The sequence below is a fragment of the Mirounga angustirostris genome, unplaced genomic scaffold (genome assembly GCF_029215605.1).
Source record: "Mirounga angustirostris isolate CCGP_5_RB_7025 unplaced genomic scaffold, mMirAng1.0.hap1 SCAF_4, whole genome shotgun sequence".
NCBI classification, from domain to species: domain Eukaryota; kingdom Metazoa; phylum Chordata; class Mammalia; order Carnivora; family Phocidae; genus Mirounga; species Mirounga angustirostris.
In genome coordinates, this window is record NW_026991712.1 from 119,589,156 (window position 1) to 119,604,258 (window position 15,103).

At 37.4% G+C, this 15,103-nt stretch overlaps 1 protein-coding gene across 8 annotated transcripts in view; it reads left to right on the forward strand.

The window, feature by feature from the left end:
• DDAH1 (dimethylarginine dimethylaminohydrolase 1) overlaps nucleotides 1–15,103 on the forward strand; it is a 134,862-nt gene that overhangs the window by 83,065 nt on the left and 36,694 nt on the right. For all 8 annotated transcript variants that reach the window (XM_064588896.1, XM_064588893.1, XM_045897289.3 and 5 more), the window contains one exon: nucleotides 12,186–12,285. In XM_064588896.1, coding sequence (XP_064444966.1) covers nucleotides 12,192–12,285 — 94 coding nt within the window. In that variant the 5' untranslated portion in view covers nucleotides 12,186–12,191. The remainder of the gene's footprint in view (nucleotides 1–12,185; nucleotides 12,286–15,103) is intronic.

The following is a 15,103-nucleotide window of genomic DNA, read 5'->3' on the forward strand; positions in this document are numbered from 1 at the left end:
TCTCTCTGGGTCCATCCATGTTGTCTCAGCACAATCTCATCCTTTTTTATGGCGTGTAATATTCCAGTGTGTGTGTGTGTGTGCGTGTGTACCACATTTTCCTTATCCAGCAGTCTACTGATGGACACTTAGGCTGCTTCCATGCCTTGGCTAGTGTAAATAGTCCTACAGTAAACGTAGGGGTGCATGTATCTTTTTGAGTTAAGTTTTAATTTTCCCTGGGTAAATACCCAATAGTGAAATTATTGGATCATATGGTAGTTCTATTTTTTATTTTTTTTTAAAGATTTTATTCATTTATTTGAGAGAGAGAATGAGATAGAGAGAGCATGAGAGTGGGGAGGATCAGAGGGAGAAGCAGACTCCCCGCCGAGCAGGGAGCCCGATGTGGGACTCGATCCCGGGACTCCAGGATCATGACCTGAGCCGAAGGCAGTCGCTTAACCAACTGAGCCACCCAGACGCCCTCTATTTTTAATTTTTTGAGGAACATACATCTTATTTTCCACAGTGACTGCATAGTTTGCATTCCCACCAACAGTGCACAAGGTCCCTTTTTCTCCACATCTTCACCAACACTGTTATTTCTTGTCTTCTTGATTTTAGCCATTCTAACAAGTGTGAGGTGATATCTCATTGTGGTTTTGACTTGCATTTCCCTGATGATGAGTGATGTTAAGCATCTTTTAATGCATCTGTTAGCCATCTGTATGTCTTCTTTGGAAAAATATCTATTCAGATCCTCTGCCCATTTTTTATTTATTTTTTTTAATTTAAGTTTTTACTTAAATTCCAGTTAGTTAACATACAGTGTAATATTAGTTTCAAGTGTACTATTTAGTGATTCAACACTTTAACACACCTGGCACTATTGTAGGCCCTAGAAATACATCACCCAGTGCCCCTCACAAGCGCACTCCTTAATCCCCATCACCTATTTAACCCACCTTCCCTCTGGTAACCATCAGTTTGTACTCTATAGTTAAGAGTCGGTTTCTTGGTTGGCCTCTCTCTCTCTTTTTTTCCCCTTTGTTAATTTATTTTGTTTCTTAAATTCCATATATGAGTGAAATTGTATGGAATTTGTCTTTCTCTGAATGACTCATTTTGCTTAACATTATACTCTTTAGCTCCATCATGTCATTGCAATGGCAAGATTTCATTCTTTTTTATGCCTAAGTAATATTTTATTACACACACACACACACACACACACACCACATCTTCTTTATTCATTCATCAATCAATGGATACTTGCTGTTTCCATAATTTGGCTATCGTAGAAAATGCTGCATGGATCCCTCTGAATTAGTATTTTTGCATTCTTTGGGTAAATACCTAGTAGTGCGCTTACTGGATCATAGAGTTCTATTTTTAACTTTTTGAGGAACCTCATACTGTTTTCCAGAGTGGCTGTACCAGTTTCCTTTGCCCATTTTTTAATTGAATTGTTGGGTTTTTTGGTGTTAAGTTGTATAAGTTATTTATATATTTTGGATATTAACCCCTTATGAGATATATCATTTGCAAATATCTTCTCCCATTCAGTAGATTATCTTTTTGTTTTATTAATGGTTTCCTTTGATGTGCAAAAGCTTTTTATTTTGGTATAGTACCAATAGTTTTTGCTTTTGTTTCCCTTGCCTTAGGAGACATATCTAGAAAAATGTTACTATGACTGATGTCAAAGGAATTACTGGCTATGTTATCTTCTAGGATTTTTATGGTTTCAGATCTCATGTTTAGGTCTTTAATCCATTTTGAGTTTATTTTTGTGTATGGTGTTAGAAAGTAATCTAGTTTCATTCATTTACATGCAGCTGTCCAGTTTCCTGGAGGGACCCTTGAATATCTAGAAATTTCTAGGTAATGAGAGGGATCTTTCCCAGTTTTCTTCCGAGCTGTTTTTCTCTCTCCTGGGTACTTTGGCTCCATTGGTTTTCCTTCTGAATTTCTGTCAAATCTTTCTATTGACATGTCCTCCAGATCTGATTACTAGTTCAGAGATGAGAGTATTGGAACATTAACTTCCAACTCTGACATATGGAGCTGTAACAATTGTGCTTTATCTACAGAATTGAGACATATAATACTTCCTTTTGGCTTTACAAATTATTATTTACAATCTGCTGTTTTCTATAGACAGGATGGTTTTAGTATCACCAGGGACATTTGATCAACATTCTTATCAGCCATGATACCAGGTATTATCAGTTAAAATAACACCTTACATATTGTGTAAACTTGTTGAATGGCAAGTCATGGTATATTTCTAGAGAAAGAAAAGCCTCCATTTAATAGTTGTTTCTACATCAGAACTTAATGAGTTTTAGTAATGTGGTCTATTGTTATGGACTCTTTGGATACTGCTTCTCAGTTTTGTTATATAAGTAAATGAGTTGCTTTTAGCTGCAACTAACAGAAACTCAATTCAGATTTGTTAAGGAAATGAAAAATCTCGTATGCCAAGAACTTCAGGATTCCAGGATTGATTCATCAGCTCAACAGTGTCATCAAGGACCCAGTTCTTCCCATCTTTCTGCCCCGTCATCCTTGATAATGGTTGTGTTCTCAGACCAGAATCAGTTCCAGCTACCTTATCCAGACAGGACAATGTTCAAAAGAAGAGGTGGGATTACATTTCTTTCTATACCTCCAGGAACCTCTCAATGGACTTTCCTCAGTGGCCAAAATTAGGTTATTTGTGCCAATCCCTGGTAAGAGGGATGGAACTGCCATGACTGATTCAGACTAGGAGGTACCTGAAGGGATATGGTATTATTAAATGAGGTAACCCATGTAAAATCACTTAGCACAATGCTGAGCACTTAGAAGAGCTTAATAAATTTTACATGTTATTAATGATGATACATTAAGTCTGTAGTATTAATATAGTAAAAGAGGACCAGAGTTATAAGTAGTTAGAGGCAGATTCCTCAGCCCTGGGGGTTACTGATTCTATGTTGAGGAGATGGAGAGAGATGACAAGCCCCACTTGCATGTAGTTGCAGGGTTGTAGGATAAAGGCTCAGATCTTTAGAGAGAGCACAGAGAGGGCTCCTACTCATAGGAAGAGATTGGGATAAGCTACTAGAACAGGATTCCCAGGAAAAGGAACCAACATAACACCTAGGTATATGGTCTAAAGTGGAACAAAGCATAAAGAATGACTTAATGCTGAGTCTCAGGAGGATTGGCCTGGAGCTTGTTAGACCCTCCTTTTTCAGATGGTGATTGATCCTGGGAACTGTGGAGAGATGAACCCAAAGTTGATGAAGTCTCCTCTACTACATGTAGATATGAGAAAGTATGTAGAGGTTAGCAGCTAAGCAGGGCCTGATAGCTGTTTTCTCATAAGAAAATTATTGATGCTCTACATAGTGTAATTATTATCACTGTTGGCAGGTAATTAGCAGCACTAAAAACACACACACACAAAGTATCATAAGTTAGTGTTGACACTCACACACCTTGTTTTCTAGATACAGTTTCTCCCACTACAACAGAATCCTTCTGTTGGTTTCTGAGGGTTTAATCCTACTCGGATTTTTTAATCTACTTTTGGGTTTGCCATCTCTTCCTCCCCATCCATATATTCAACTTCTTGCTTCTGACTGAATTTCATTAAACATCAGAATACTTTATGCATGAATAACCATCTGGGATGTTTTCAGTAAACTCTTTTGGAGGGAAATAGAATTACAGTTAGAGTCACATTTATGAATGCCAAAAACCATTTTGAAACTACAACTCTTTGAAATCTAGAGCTGGAAATGACTTCCTTTTTAAGCTCTACCCCCTCATTTTACAAATATGGAAACCAAGATGCTAAATATCCTGGTTAATTTTTAGAACTTGTCACTAGAGATAAACTAATACAGTTAGAAATCCGTATCACTAGAGATAAACTAATAAGTTTAGAAATCTAAGAAATCAGTGGGGAAAATGCAATGAATATTTAACAGCGTGTGGGAAATGTTTCAGAGATCTTATTCATGCAACAGTTATTATTATTAAAGCTCAATAAAAGGAAAATGAATGAGGTAGTTATAAAACTTTCATACATGTTGGCCATTGTGAATATCATGAGTTCCCAGACATTTACTTGACTCTGTCTGATAACTTTTGAAGATTTTAATGTAATAAATAATTTCCAGTTCTATTGACCATTTTTCTAACACAGAAAGCCCTTAATTGATTTTTCATATATTAAGGGGAGATGTTTCTGATCTGAGAATCATCCAGAAACCTGTTTTATTTCTAAGGAAGACTTGCAGATGACCCACCAGCAGGAATAGATAACCATTATTAACATTTTTATTTCTTAATTTAAATGTTATTTCCTCAAAGTGACCTTCCTTGACCCCCTTGACACCCTTCTTAGTTCTCAAAGCACACTGTTGTTTTCTTGCATAGTCCTTATCATAATGTATAACTTTTTGTTGACTTGGGTGAATCTGTTACCCTAAAGGCACTATATAGCAGGGGTCATATCTATTTTTTGATGACCAGTGATCACTGTCTATCATGGTAAGAGCTCAGAACAGACACTTGATATTTACTGAAGGAATGAAACTCAGAATAGGATTGAGGTGGCTCAAGTATATAAAAGTATATACTTTTATCATTTTCACTTCTATGAGCAGTGTATTAGATTTGTAACTTTAAAAAAAAAACAGTATTGCAACTTGTTTTCCGTATTTTAAAATATAACTGTACAACATTTCAGTAAATAATAGATTAAGGAAGTTAGTAGATCTGGGACTTTAAACTCAAGTAAAACATTGTTTTCTTGGAAATTTCTTAGGAACATCTTAAGAACTTTTGCACCATATTCTGAACAAACAACTTGGAAATAAGCATTTAGCTCAACATTTTGCTTCTGAGCAAAGGCCTTTATAAATAAATGTATAAAATAAAATATGTTTAAATTTGGGGCTTTCTGTATTAGTTTTCTATTGCTGTGTAACCACTTACCATAACATAGAACTTAAAAGAACATCTACTTATTATCTCACAGCTTTCGCAGATTGGAAGTCTGGACATGGCATGCCTGGTTATTGGCTGGGCTCTGTTCTGATCTGGAGCTTAGACCTTCTTCCAAGCTCATTCAGGTCGTAGGCCGAATTCAGTTCCTTGTGGTTGTAGGATTAGGTCCCTGTTTTTTTGCTGGCTATTGACTAGGAGTTGCTCTCAGTTCCTAGAGGATGCTCTGTAGGCATCCCTCTATAGGCAGTTCCCACCATGGCTGTTTGCTTTTTTCCAGACTAATAGGACAACATCTCTCTGACTTCTTCCATCTCTTTTTAAGGGCTCACTTGATTAGGTCAGGCCTACCCAAGATAATCTCCCTTTTGATTAACTCAAGTCAACTGATTAGAGACTTAACTGCATCTGCAAAATATCTTTACTTGTGGCATAAAACATGCCTAATCACAGGAGTGATATCTCATCATATTTATATGTTCTTTCGACACAAAGGGAGAGATTTGTCCATGGCATATGCATCAGGTGGTGGCAGTCTTGGGCATCTTAGAATTTTTCCTCCATACTTCCCAATGTGGTATATTCTCAGAATCTTTCCCAATTGATTGAATTGGTATATGGTGACATGGTTTGGTGTGTGTCTTTATGTCCATGTGCTTTTATAATCTTAACCATAATTAAGATACATTTGTTGACTGTCTGAAGATTTCTCTGCAAATAACTCCTTCTCATAATCTGATCTAGAAATTGGAAGGATAAAGTAGGGGCTCCCAAAATTCATTAGTTTGTATATGCTTAGGAAAACAAAATTTAGGATCTTTAGAAACCAAATGTAAGTTCACATTGCCACAGTTTATAGCCTCTCCCCCCTCAACTCCCGTTCCTCCAGAATGTCTGAATATACATTTTTGTTCAAATAAAGTGAACATAACCTGTTTTTAAGAATATTATAGATGCTCACAATCTTTTCTAATATTTATTTTCATTTGACGACATAATAAACATATAAATTATCTTGTTGTTAGTGACAAGTTATAGGAAAGAACACAAACTGCAGAGTAAAGTTCTCGGAGTTGAAATCTCAGCTCTGCTGCTGTAAGACCTTGCGTGAGTCACATATTGTGCCTCAGCTTCCTCATCTCTAAAACAGAAATAATGCTTGTACTTGTTTCATTGGATTATGAGGGTTAGATTAGTTAAATATGAGTTCTTAAGAGAGTGTCTGGCACATAGGAAGACTACATAAATGTTTACTGTTATCATTGCTAATTAAATTCCTCCTAAGAGTTTTGTCCTTACAATAGAAGAGGATTCCAATATGCTTTTACTTAGGAATTTTTAAGACTGTGTCATTTAGTATGTTAAGCCTCTCCTTGATCTTTTTTTTTTTTTTTTTTTTTTTTTTGGTAGGTCTGGTTAGTTTTAGTAATTTAATTAGCACATGCGGTAAAGTTAAGGAATAAACCACTGAACAAACCTCAGGCATCCCAAAGTTGAAGGAGGGTAATTCATATGCAGGCTGTCATTGGTGAGCATTCCTGATGTGGTTTATACGTTCTGTTCATATTACTTAGCATTTTAATTATATTATACCTTAGCATCCTAAGGCCCTAGTATATAAAAATGTCACTCATCTCTGAAATGAAGAGATCGTGGAATCTGGAGTCACCTGGAAAAGGATCTTGTAATACCAAGTGGACTTAAATGTACAGAGTTGGAAAACAGAAGGCATGAGCTTCAATTTTGATGTGGGCTTTGCTTTGTTATGAGACTTCAGGAAAATCATAATCACACAGTGCAGTGAATAGGAACACGAGCATGAGCATGGGCTCAGGAAGCTTGACTCAGCAAATCAGTCAGCCTCCTCTAGCCTCAGTTTACTCATACGTAAAATGGATATACTAGTGCTTACCCTTACACCATCACAAGTATTTCATTTTATTATCACTATATATCCATAAAGTATATCTCCCCAATGACTTGCTATCTTTCCAGGAACAGAGACTGTGCTTTTGTGTTTTTCTAAATATTTGTAGCCTGAATTTTTTTTTAAAAATTGGCATCTACTAAATGTTTGTTGAACTGAAATGTTGATTAAAGGAGAAAAGATATATAAAAGCGTGATAGAGACATTAAGTATTGTTATAAAATCAGCTAAACGTACACTATTCCAAGTAGCCACAGGATCAAAGATGTGCTGATTAACAAAGAACATTGAAGTGGTACCAATGAAATGTGGACTTTTGAGTGTGACCAGGGACAACCCAGCGTAACTTTGATGTACCCACAAGTTTCAAGCCAGCTGTGCCTTGATATGATAGACATCACATCAGCTTCTTGAGTGGCTTCCTCAGCATTATCTACAAGATAATTAACATTAAAAGGCAAAACAAAATCAACAAATTGAGAAAATGAATCTATTTGACGACCAACAAAGCCATGTTGCTGCTATTCAGCTTTTAAGAGCTTTTAAGAGCTAGATGGAGTATGAATAGGATGACGGTATAATTTCAAAGCTCTTATAATATGATGAGTAATAAAGGGACATGGAACATTGAAATGGGTTTTGAAAACCTAGTGGCGATAGTGTTGATAACACAGCTCCCAACACATGTCTGTGGGGGACAGAGACATATCAGCCACAGACAAGCCGATGCCAAGGTCCTCATCTATAGTCATAACATCTGGCACCCCACTGAGCAGAAGCAGCTAAAGGAAAGCAGCTTGGCAAACAAGTTGGTGCAGACTCTTAATGGAACCACACCACAAAACTGTTCATCAGCCCTTGTGAGCACATTCCTGACATCCATAGTGAGGATGTGAAACATTCACAGTGGATGTAGTTGAAAATAGGCAACAAAGGCAACTTTGGACAGGGTCAACTGGAAAATGTTGGCATCTAAGCAAAGAATATTGAACTAAAAATTACAGTGCTCTTGCAAGCTACCATGAATATAACTTCCCAATAAAAATGTATAAGGTTTTATACTTGCCCTAATATTTTGTGTTTGGGGGAAATTTTGTAAGAAGAAAAGAAGAGTTGGAATCAAATGGTATATTTTTGTCTTTTATTTCTTTTTGAAAGGTAGCCAGAATCCAAACCAAGCACTGAGTTAATTTAGGGCAAAACAATAACATCAGCAACCACTGGTTTTGAGTACAATGTGCCAGGCACTATGTACTAGCTTATTTGTTACATAATCCCTCTTAGAGAGAAGACACTATCCCATTTGTGGATTAGGAAATCGAGGCTCAGAAAGTATAACTCATCCCAAGTAACATACCTAATAGTTCAAATCCTCAATTCTTCCATTCACGTGAGAACCCAAAAGGAGTGAAATGAGAAGACAGGGTGATGATGTAAACATGAAGGACAAATGAGGGAATAGAAATGAGGGCTGTGAAAGGTGAGAAGAGAGAGGAACAGGAAATATAGGAAAAGGGACCAGGCATTGAAAAAGAGAGGGAATTCTTTAGACTGAGTCCTTTAGAGTGGTCCTATCTTCAGGAACTGTAATCATTCTGTATCATCTTGGCTGACGCTCCTTTGAGTCCTGTGGGACGTCTTACCAGACAGGCCCACTTCCCACCTTACGTAGTACGTCCAGGGGGCTGTTTTAAAGCAGAGATTATACAAGGAATCTACAACACAGCCTGACAGATTCCAGGAGCTGGCAGGAAATCAAACTGGCATGGTTTAAAATTTCAATGTGTCTTCAATGTTTGTGCTCTAACTTTACATTGGCTTTGCAGAAAAGACTGTAATTTTAATTCACTGGAAAGCAGATGGGATCTGTCATGGGGTAAAACATAAGAAACTTGTCCAAATGTAAGAAAAAGCAACAGCTTTCTTTTGTGGATCAGTTTCATAGCACAAGTATTTATCATTGGGTCCACATAAGCTGATATTCATCAAAATGATAGAAGTCCTATCTAATATTTATTGAGAATAATAATGTGCTAAGTGCTTTACATGTATTTCATCATCAGGGGGAGCCAAGGAAGTTGGTACTACTATAACTAACCACCCATTTTAAAGATGAGAAAACTGAGGCCCAGAAAGTTAAACAAGCTGTCACTGGCTAATAAGTAGCCGAGCGGGATTTAAATTCCAGGCCCTTGAGGATAACAGTACACTATGCAGATATTCCCAGGGCAGTGCCTCTGCCTCTGTAGCCCCAAGAGCTCTAGTTTTTGACAATAGTACTCCAGGGGGAAAAAAAAGAAGGAAGGAAAAGGAGGTGGGGAGGGAAGGAAGAAGAAAAGGAAAAGATAATGACTTCAAAACTAGTACCAGCTCTTGAGAAAGACATGTGGGTTGGATGGTTGGAAGCCGCAGAGGTGGTCTGAACCCACTGTGGTCAGGGAAGGAATCTTTAGCAAAGGGTGGGAGGAGCAAAGAGGAGGCAAAAAGAAATGGGAGTACAAAGTAAAGGAATGAGACAAAGTGTATGCAGAGTGAAAAGGGGAGGAAGAAAGGCCTTGCCAATCTTTAGAGTATGAAAATAATATCAGTAGGTTTTAAATTAATTAAGGTTGTTTCTCTGATTTACCCTTTTATTTCTAATTTCATGAGCTAAAGTGGACTATTCAACTCAACCTTTAGAACTAATGCTGTTTGTCTGGCAGTTTCTCCCCACCCTGAGTAATGCTAAGTTCCACTCTGCAACATTAGTGTCTCAGTGAAAGGTGGGGGTGTGTTGTTTGGTCTTTTTTTTTTTTTCCTCTTGAAAGTTAATTAAATCAACATTAACCATGGCTATGTAACCGCAGAATGGGCAGTTTCTTTGAGGGCTCATGGTTTGGATCTTTTCCTGCAAAAATTCCCACTTCTATAGTTATATTTAGTGTTCTAACTGCCAGGATAACTGACTTGCTCCGGGTCCGTGTGTCAGGGCAATACTGGGCCTTGTTTGCAGCTGTTTGTCTGCTTCATGGAACCACTATGCCAAGAGTTTGTGGTTCTCAGTGGACAGCCTCCGGGTTCAGCCTCTCTTGTTTCTTCTCCAGAAATTTCCCTGGAGTTAACATTGCCGATTTGATGCCATATGGTTCTACAATTCTCAGAACTATTTACTTGACATTTAACAAATTTTTAAACGTGTCCATACCCTTAACTCTGAAAGTAATATGGTATCATCAATGTTTGTGTTATGGACCTATCCTGATGACTTTGTTTATATAGATGTGACTGAATATTTAAGGAGAAAAATAATTAACGGGCCTTGCGCAAAAGCCAGTTTTTTCATATTGATGCAGCTGTTTTAACTTTTAAGAAGCCACAAGCATTTTATCCTCTAAAACTTTAATTTGAAAGACACAGGACTTTTAAAGAAATACAGTGTTTCTGAAACTGGTATATATTAGCCTCCCTACTTCTGTTCTCTTTGAACTCCTGAGAATGGAATAAAGTTCCTCTTGAAACTCTTAAGAATTAAACAAAGTTAAATATACATTTTTCAGACCAAAATACATGTTATTGCTGTATTCCTGGTAATCTTTGAAATGTTAAGTTACTGTAGAAGCAGTAGCATCATAAGAGAGACAAAAGGTACAGTAGCTGCATTCTAAAGATCTCTCTCCAAGCTCAGAGAATTCTCCATAGACCCAGAGGCAGATGCCAGAAGGAAACAGTTGTGTTTTCTTGGGTTCACTGTAGCCCAACAAGCCATGGTGAATGGTATTTTGTTTCTTTTTTTATGCTACAGTAATGATTCTCCTTCCTGTTACATAGAAAAACCTATTCTGCTGTTAAAAGAGAACACTAGATATATTTATTACATGAAGACCATTTTGTCCATGGAAATAATTTTTTATTGTTCTGAGTCACTCTGGTTTGTGGAATTTTTACATGTTCCAGGACAAGGATGAGATGATATATTTATTTTAATTTGTATCCTCTTTTTTTTCTTGACTGCATGAATGTCGGGCTTGTTGTCAGAATATTTCCATATTTTTATTACTTTAGAAGTTACTCTGCTGTAGTTGTGTCTCCTAAATTCTTCATTGACAATTCTTTTTTTTTTTTTAAGATTTATTTATTTATTTATTTGACAGAGAGAGAGAGATAGTGAGAGCAGGAACACAAGCAGGGGGAGTGGGAGAGCGAGAAGCAGGCTTCCTGCCGAGCAGGGAGCCCGATGTGGGACTCGATCCCAGGACCCTGGGATCATGACCTGAGCCGAAGGCAGACGCTTAACGACTGAGCCACCCAGGCGCCCTTCATTGACAATTCTGTATGTGTCCTGGGCAAGCTGTAGTTTGGCAGAACTACCTCCTTTTCTCAGTATCATGCGATCTCTTGTTTTTCCTTTCGCCCCTATTCATGTTTGCTCAATATATGTCTTCACCATGTCAGAGGTTTACAGACCTTCACAAATATTTAAAGTGTTGAGCTGCTGGAAGGATTTGAATTAAACTCTGAATTTCAAAGGGCATTTGTTATGCCTTAAATCTTTTTCTTGCATTAAAAATAAACCTCACTGGAAGTATTCCCTAATTCAGCCCAGAATATCTCTGTGCTTTAGACTATACCCTGCAATCCTAGAAAGGCCCTGAAATTCATTTTTCAAGTATTCTTTGGTGTGATTGCAATTATTGTATTTGTTAATCACCCCTAGGGGACTAGGTTAAATTTAATTAGCAGTTCAGACTTACAGAGAAGCCTTAGATGTTCTGACATCTTAGAAAATATTTGAACAGAAAACAGTGTCCTGTGGGCTGAGATTTCAAGTAACTGGTTATTGTCATTGATATTTCTTCCATATATTACTCAATGTATGCAATTATGACTGACTTAAGGTTTAAAAATAAATCTTGTACTTTCTGGCAAGAGTAGGAAGATTTGTTCTGCCTTCCACCTTTCTTGACCCATATGCCCTAACTAGCCCGTCTTCCAACAGTGTCCTAACCAGTCAGACTCCAACAGAAAAAGGGACTATAATATTGACTTTAGCATAGACTAGACAGAGACATAATGGACAATTTCTAATAGAAAATTTATTCTCTTACAAATGGTCATTGCAAGTCCAAATTACACTACGTATATTCATATAGTCACAAGGGTGGGTGTGTGTGTGTGTGTGTGCGCACGCACTAGTGTATGTAAGAGCATGAATCAGTGTTCAGAAGTTTTAGATGATTAGTTTTGTTGTTAGAAAATGGTGGGGTGTCAATCTGAATAATTTTATTTTCACCAGGTTGACATGATGAAAGAAGCATTAGAAAAACTTCAGCTCAATCTAGTAGAGATGAAAGATGAAAACGCAACTTTAGATGGTGGAGACGTCTTATTCACAGGTATCTTCATCCTCACTTTCTCCTATCCAAAACTATTTCTAATACCTGGCTTGTATTCACTTAACTGTAAGGTTTTGTTTTTGTTTTTGTTTTTTTTAATTACCAAAGTAAAAATGCTAACTGCAGGGAATTTGGAAAATACTGGAAAGCACAAAAGAGAATAAAATGAAAATGACCTTTCATTCAAAGATAATCATTTCAACATTTGGGTATATGTCCTTTTAGTACTTTTGTATGCATGCCATATTTGTGTATTTTTTACAAAAATGTTATCAGCGTGTACCTATCATTTTGTAGGTTGCATCTACTATATTCTACAGTGTGAGCTTGTGGGTTGTCTAGTTTTGCATTGTATGTTATTGGATCTGGTTTGCGTTTAAAAGACTCTTAATTCAAGAGGTGTCATTTACAAATAATTTTCTTGCCCAGACAGCAAGATGAGTTTAAATAATTTTCAATGCAAATTGATTTGGCTTCAATGCCAGATGAATAACATCAGAACTCAACCAAATACACAAAGCTGGTATTATGGATCTACCTAGAATCAGTTTTTATAGTGGGCATAATATTGCTGCTAAAGAAACAGTAATTGTAGCATTTAACCTTTCCAGCTCTTTATGATCGGATTATTGTTTTGCAAAAGTCATGTGCCAAAATTTGGATCCCCAGATTCATTCTAGTTATACTGATAAGCAAGAAAATCGATAACAATTTTTAATTTATAGTGAGAGTTTATTTTCCCCTGAATGTCAGAGAAAAAATACCTGTTTCATAGATGTAGCCCTACCAGCAAGGGCTGGTTACCAGGGATTTGGGAATGTAGCCCACATGGCCTCCTGAAAACATGAAGCTTCTTAGAAGTCTAATATTTTAGCTGATGTGAATTTTAGATTGAATCCCTTGTATATAGAGAAAATATAGCCATCTTCATTTTAATATAAACATAATGCTTTGTATTACTTACATTTTGCTATCATTAATGTTCTTGGAGGAGGAAAGGTGTTTATCCTGTGACGTTTGAGTAGTTCCTGGCTCAGTGTCACATATCTATGGGTGGGGCCACTGTGTTGCTGAGCTCTAGGCAACGCCATTCTTATCACAAGCTCATGAATAATACCCCCTGGGGTTGTGCACTGCACAACCTGGGCTACGGGGTGCACACCCATTGAGCCCTAAGAACACAGAACAAGGGGTCAAGGAGGCCTACGCTGCATTCTCAGCTCTGGCCGTGTCCACGCAGACTCAGGCATTCTTTCTAATCTGCCTAGTAAGTTCCCCCTAGAATATTCTCTGTGTCTCCCAATGATGGCACTTCATTCCTTGGGCAGCACAGAACAACAGCCTGTTTCTGTTAGAAAATAGGCTTTTGTGAAAAGCTAGATGTGTAAATCATGCTTCCTTACAATAAAACTCTTTTTTACCGAACATAGCTATATAATAAATCACTTCTTGTAAGCAGGTACTGGTAATATTTGAAGTATGGTTTATTTATTTTTTTTAAGATTTTATTTATTTATTTGACAGACACAGTGAGAGAGGGAACACAAGCAGGGGGAGTGGGAGAGGGAGAAGCAGGCTTCCCACCGAGCAGGGAGCCCGATGTGGGGCTCAATCCCAGGACCCTGGGATCATGGCCCGAGCCAGAGGCAGACACTTAATGACTGAGCCACCCAGGCGCCCCTGAAGTATGGTTTAAAACAAGCTGTGTTCACAGCCCTTTAGCTATCTTAACAGCTGAGCTGAACAGATTCCCTAAAATCTTCTCATGTTACGGTGCAGCTTTCGCTATAGAAACTATAGGAACCTCTTCCTTTGGTCAGAGATCTTTGCATAGCATTTCAATCCTGATGTTCTTGCCCCAAGTCCTTATTAGGTACCTAAGTACCGAGGCTTACCATTGACACTATCTATCTGCAAGCTTATTTTGGTAATATTCCATCCTTAAGTTAATATCTTGAAAGTTATTTTATTCAAAACTGAGATTGTGTTGGGATATCTGCTTGGCACCTCGTCCATGCCTGATGCCTGGTTCTGCCTTCTATTTCCTACTTCTCAATTTTTTTTTTTTTTAATTCTGGTAAAATACATATAACATGAAATTTGCCATCTTAACCATTTTCAAGTATACAGTTCAAGTGGCACTAACCACATTCACTGTATTGTGCCACCAACACCACTCAATTTTTTGATTCAGCGGAGTTGGGGAAGAAACAAAATCTGTAGCACTTTCCACAGCTTTTGTAGTGCTTTTCAGCTGCTTCATTAGCAGTTGATCGGGAAATGGGCAGGAAAGCAGCTAGCCAACTCCAGTTCCCCTGGGAATCTTGTGAGTCAGGCAAGCAGCTCCTGGCAGAAATTATTTCAATCCAAATAGGCATCAGCATACCTCTACTTTCATTTTTTTTTTATTTTTGTGAAATATGGAACAAATAAAAAAAAGAATTATCAATGTCTATGTACAGTTTAAAGACCAAGGATAAAATGGGCACCTGGTGCGTCCACCTGGCTTTAAGAAACAATATTGCCAGGACCATAGGAGCCCAACTCCCAACCTCTCTCTCCTCTCAGCCTGAGGTAACCACTGTCCTGCATTTTGTATTAATCACTGCCTTGTCTTTCTTTGAGTTTTACCTCAATCTATGTATTCCTAAACTATAAATTCCTTAAAAAAAAATTGTTTAGTTTCGCTTGTCTTATAACTTTATATGATTAGGATCATACTATATGAACTATTCTGTGATTTGTCTGCTTTTGATCTAACTTGATAAGTGTAGCTATAGTTTTTTTGTCTTCACTTACTGTGTGGTATTCCATGGTT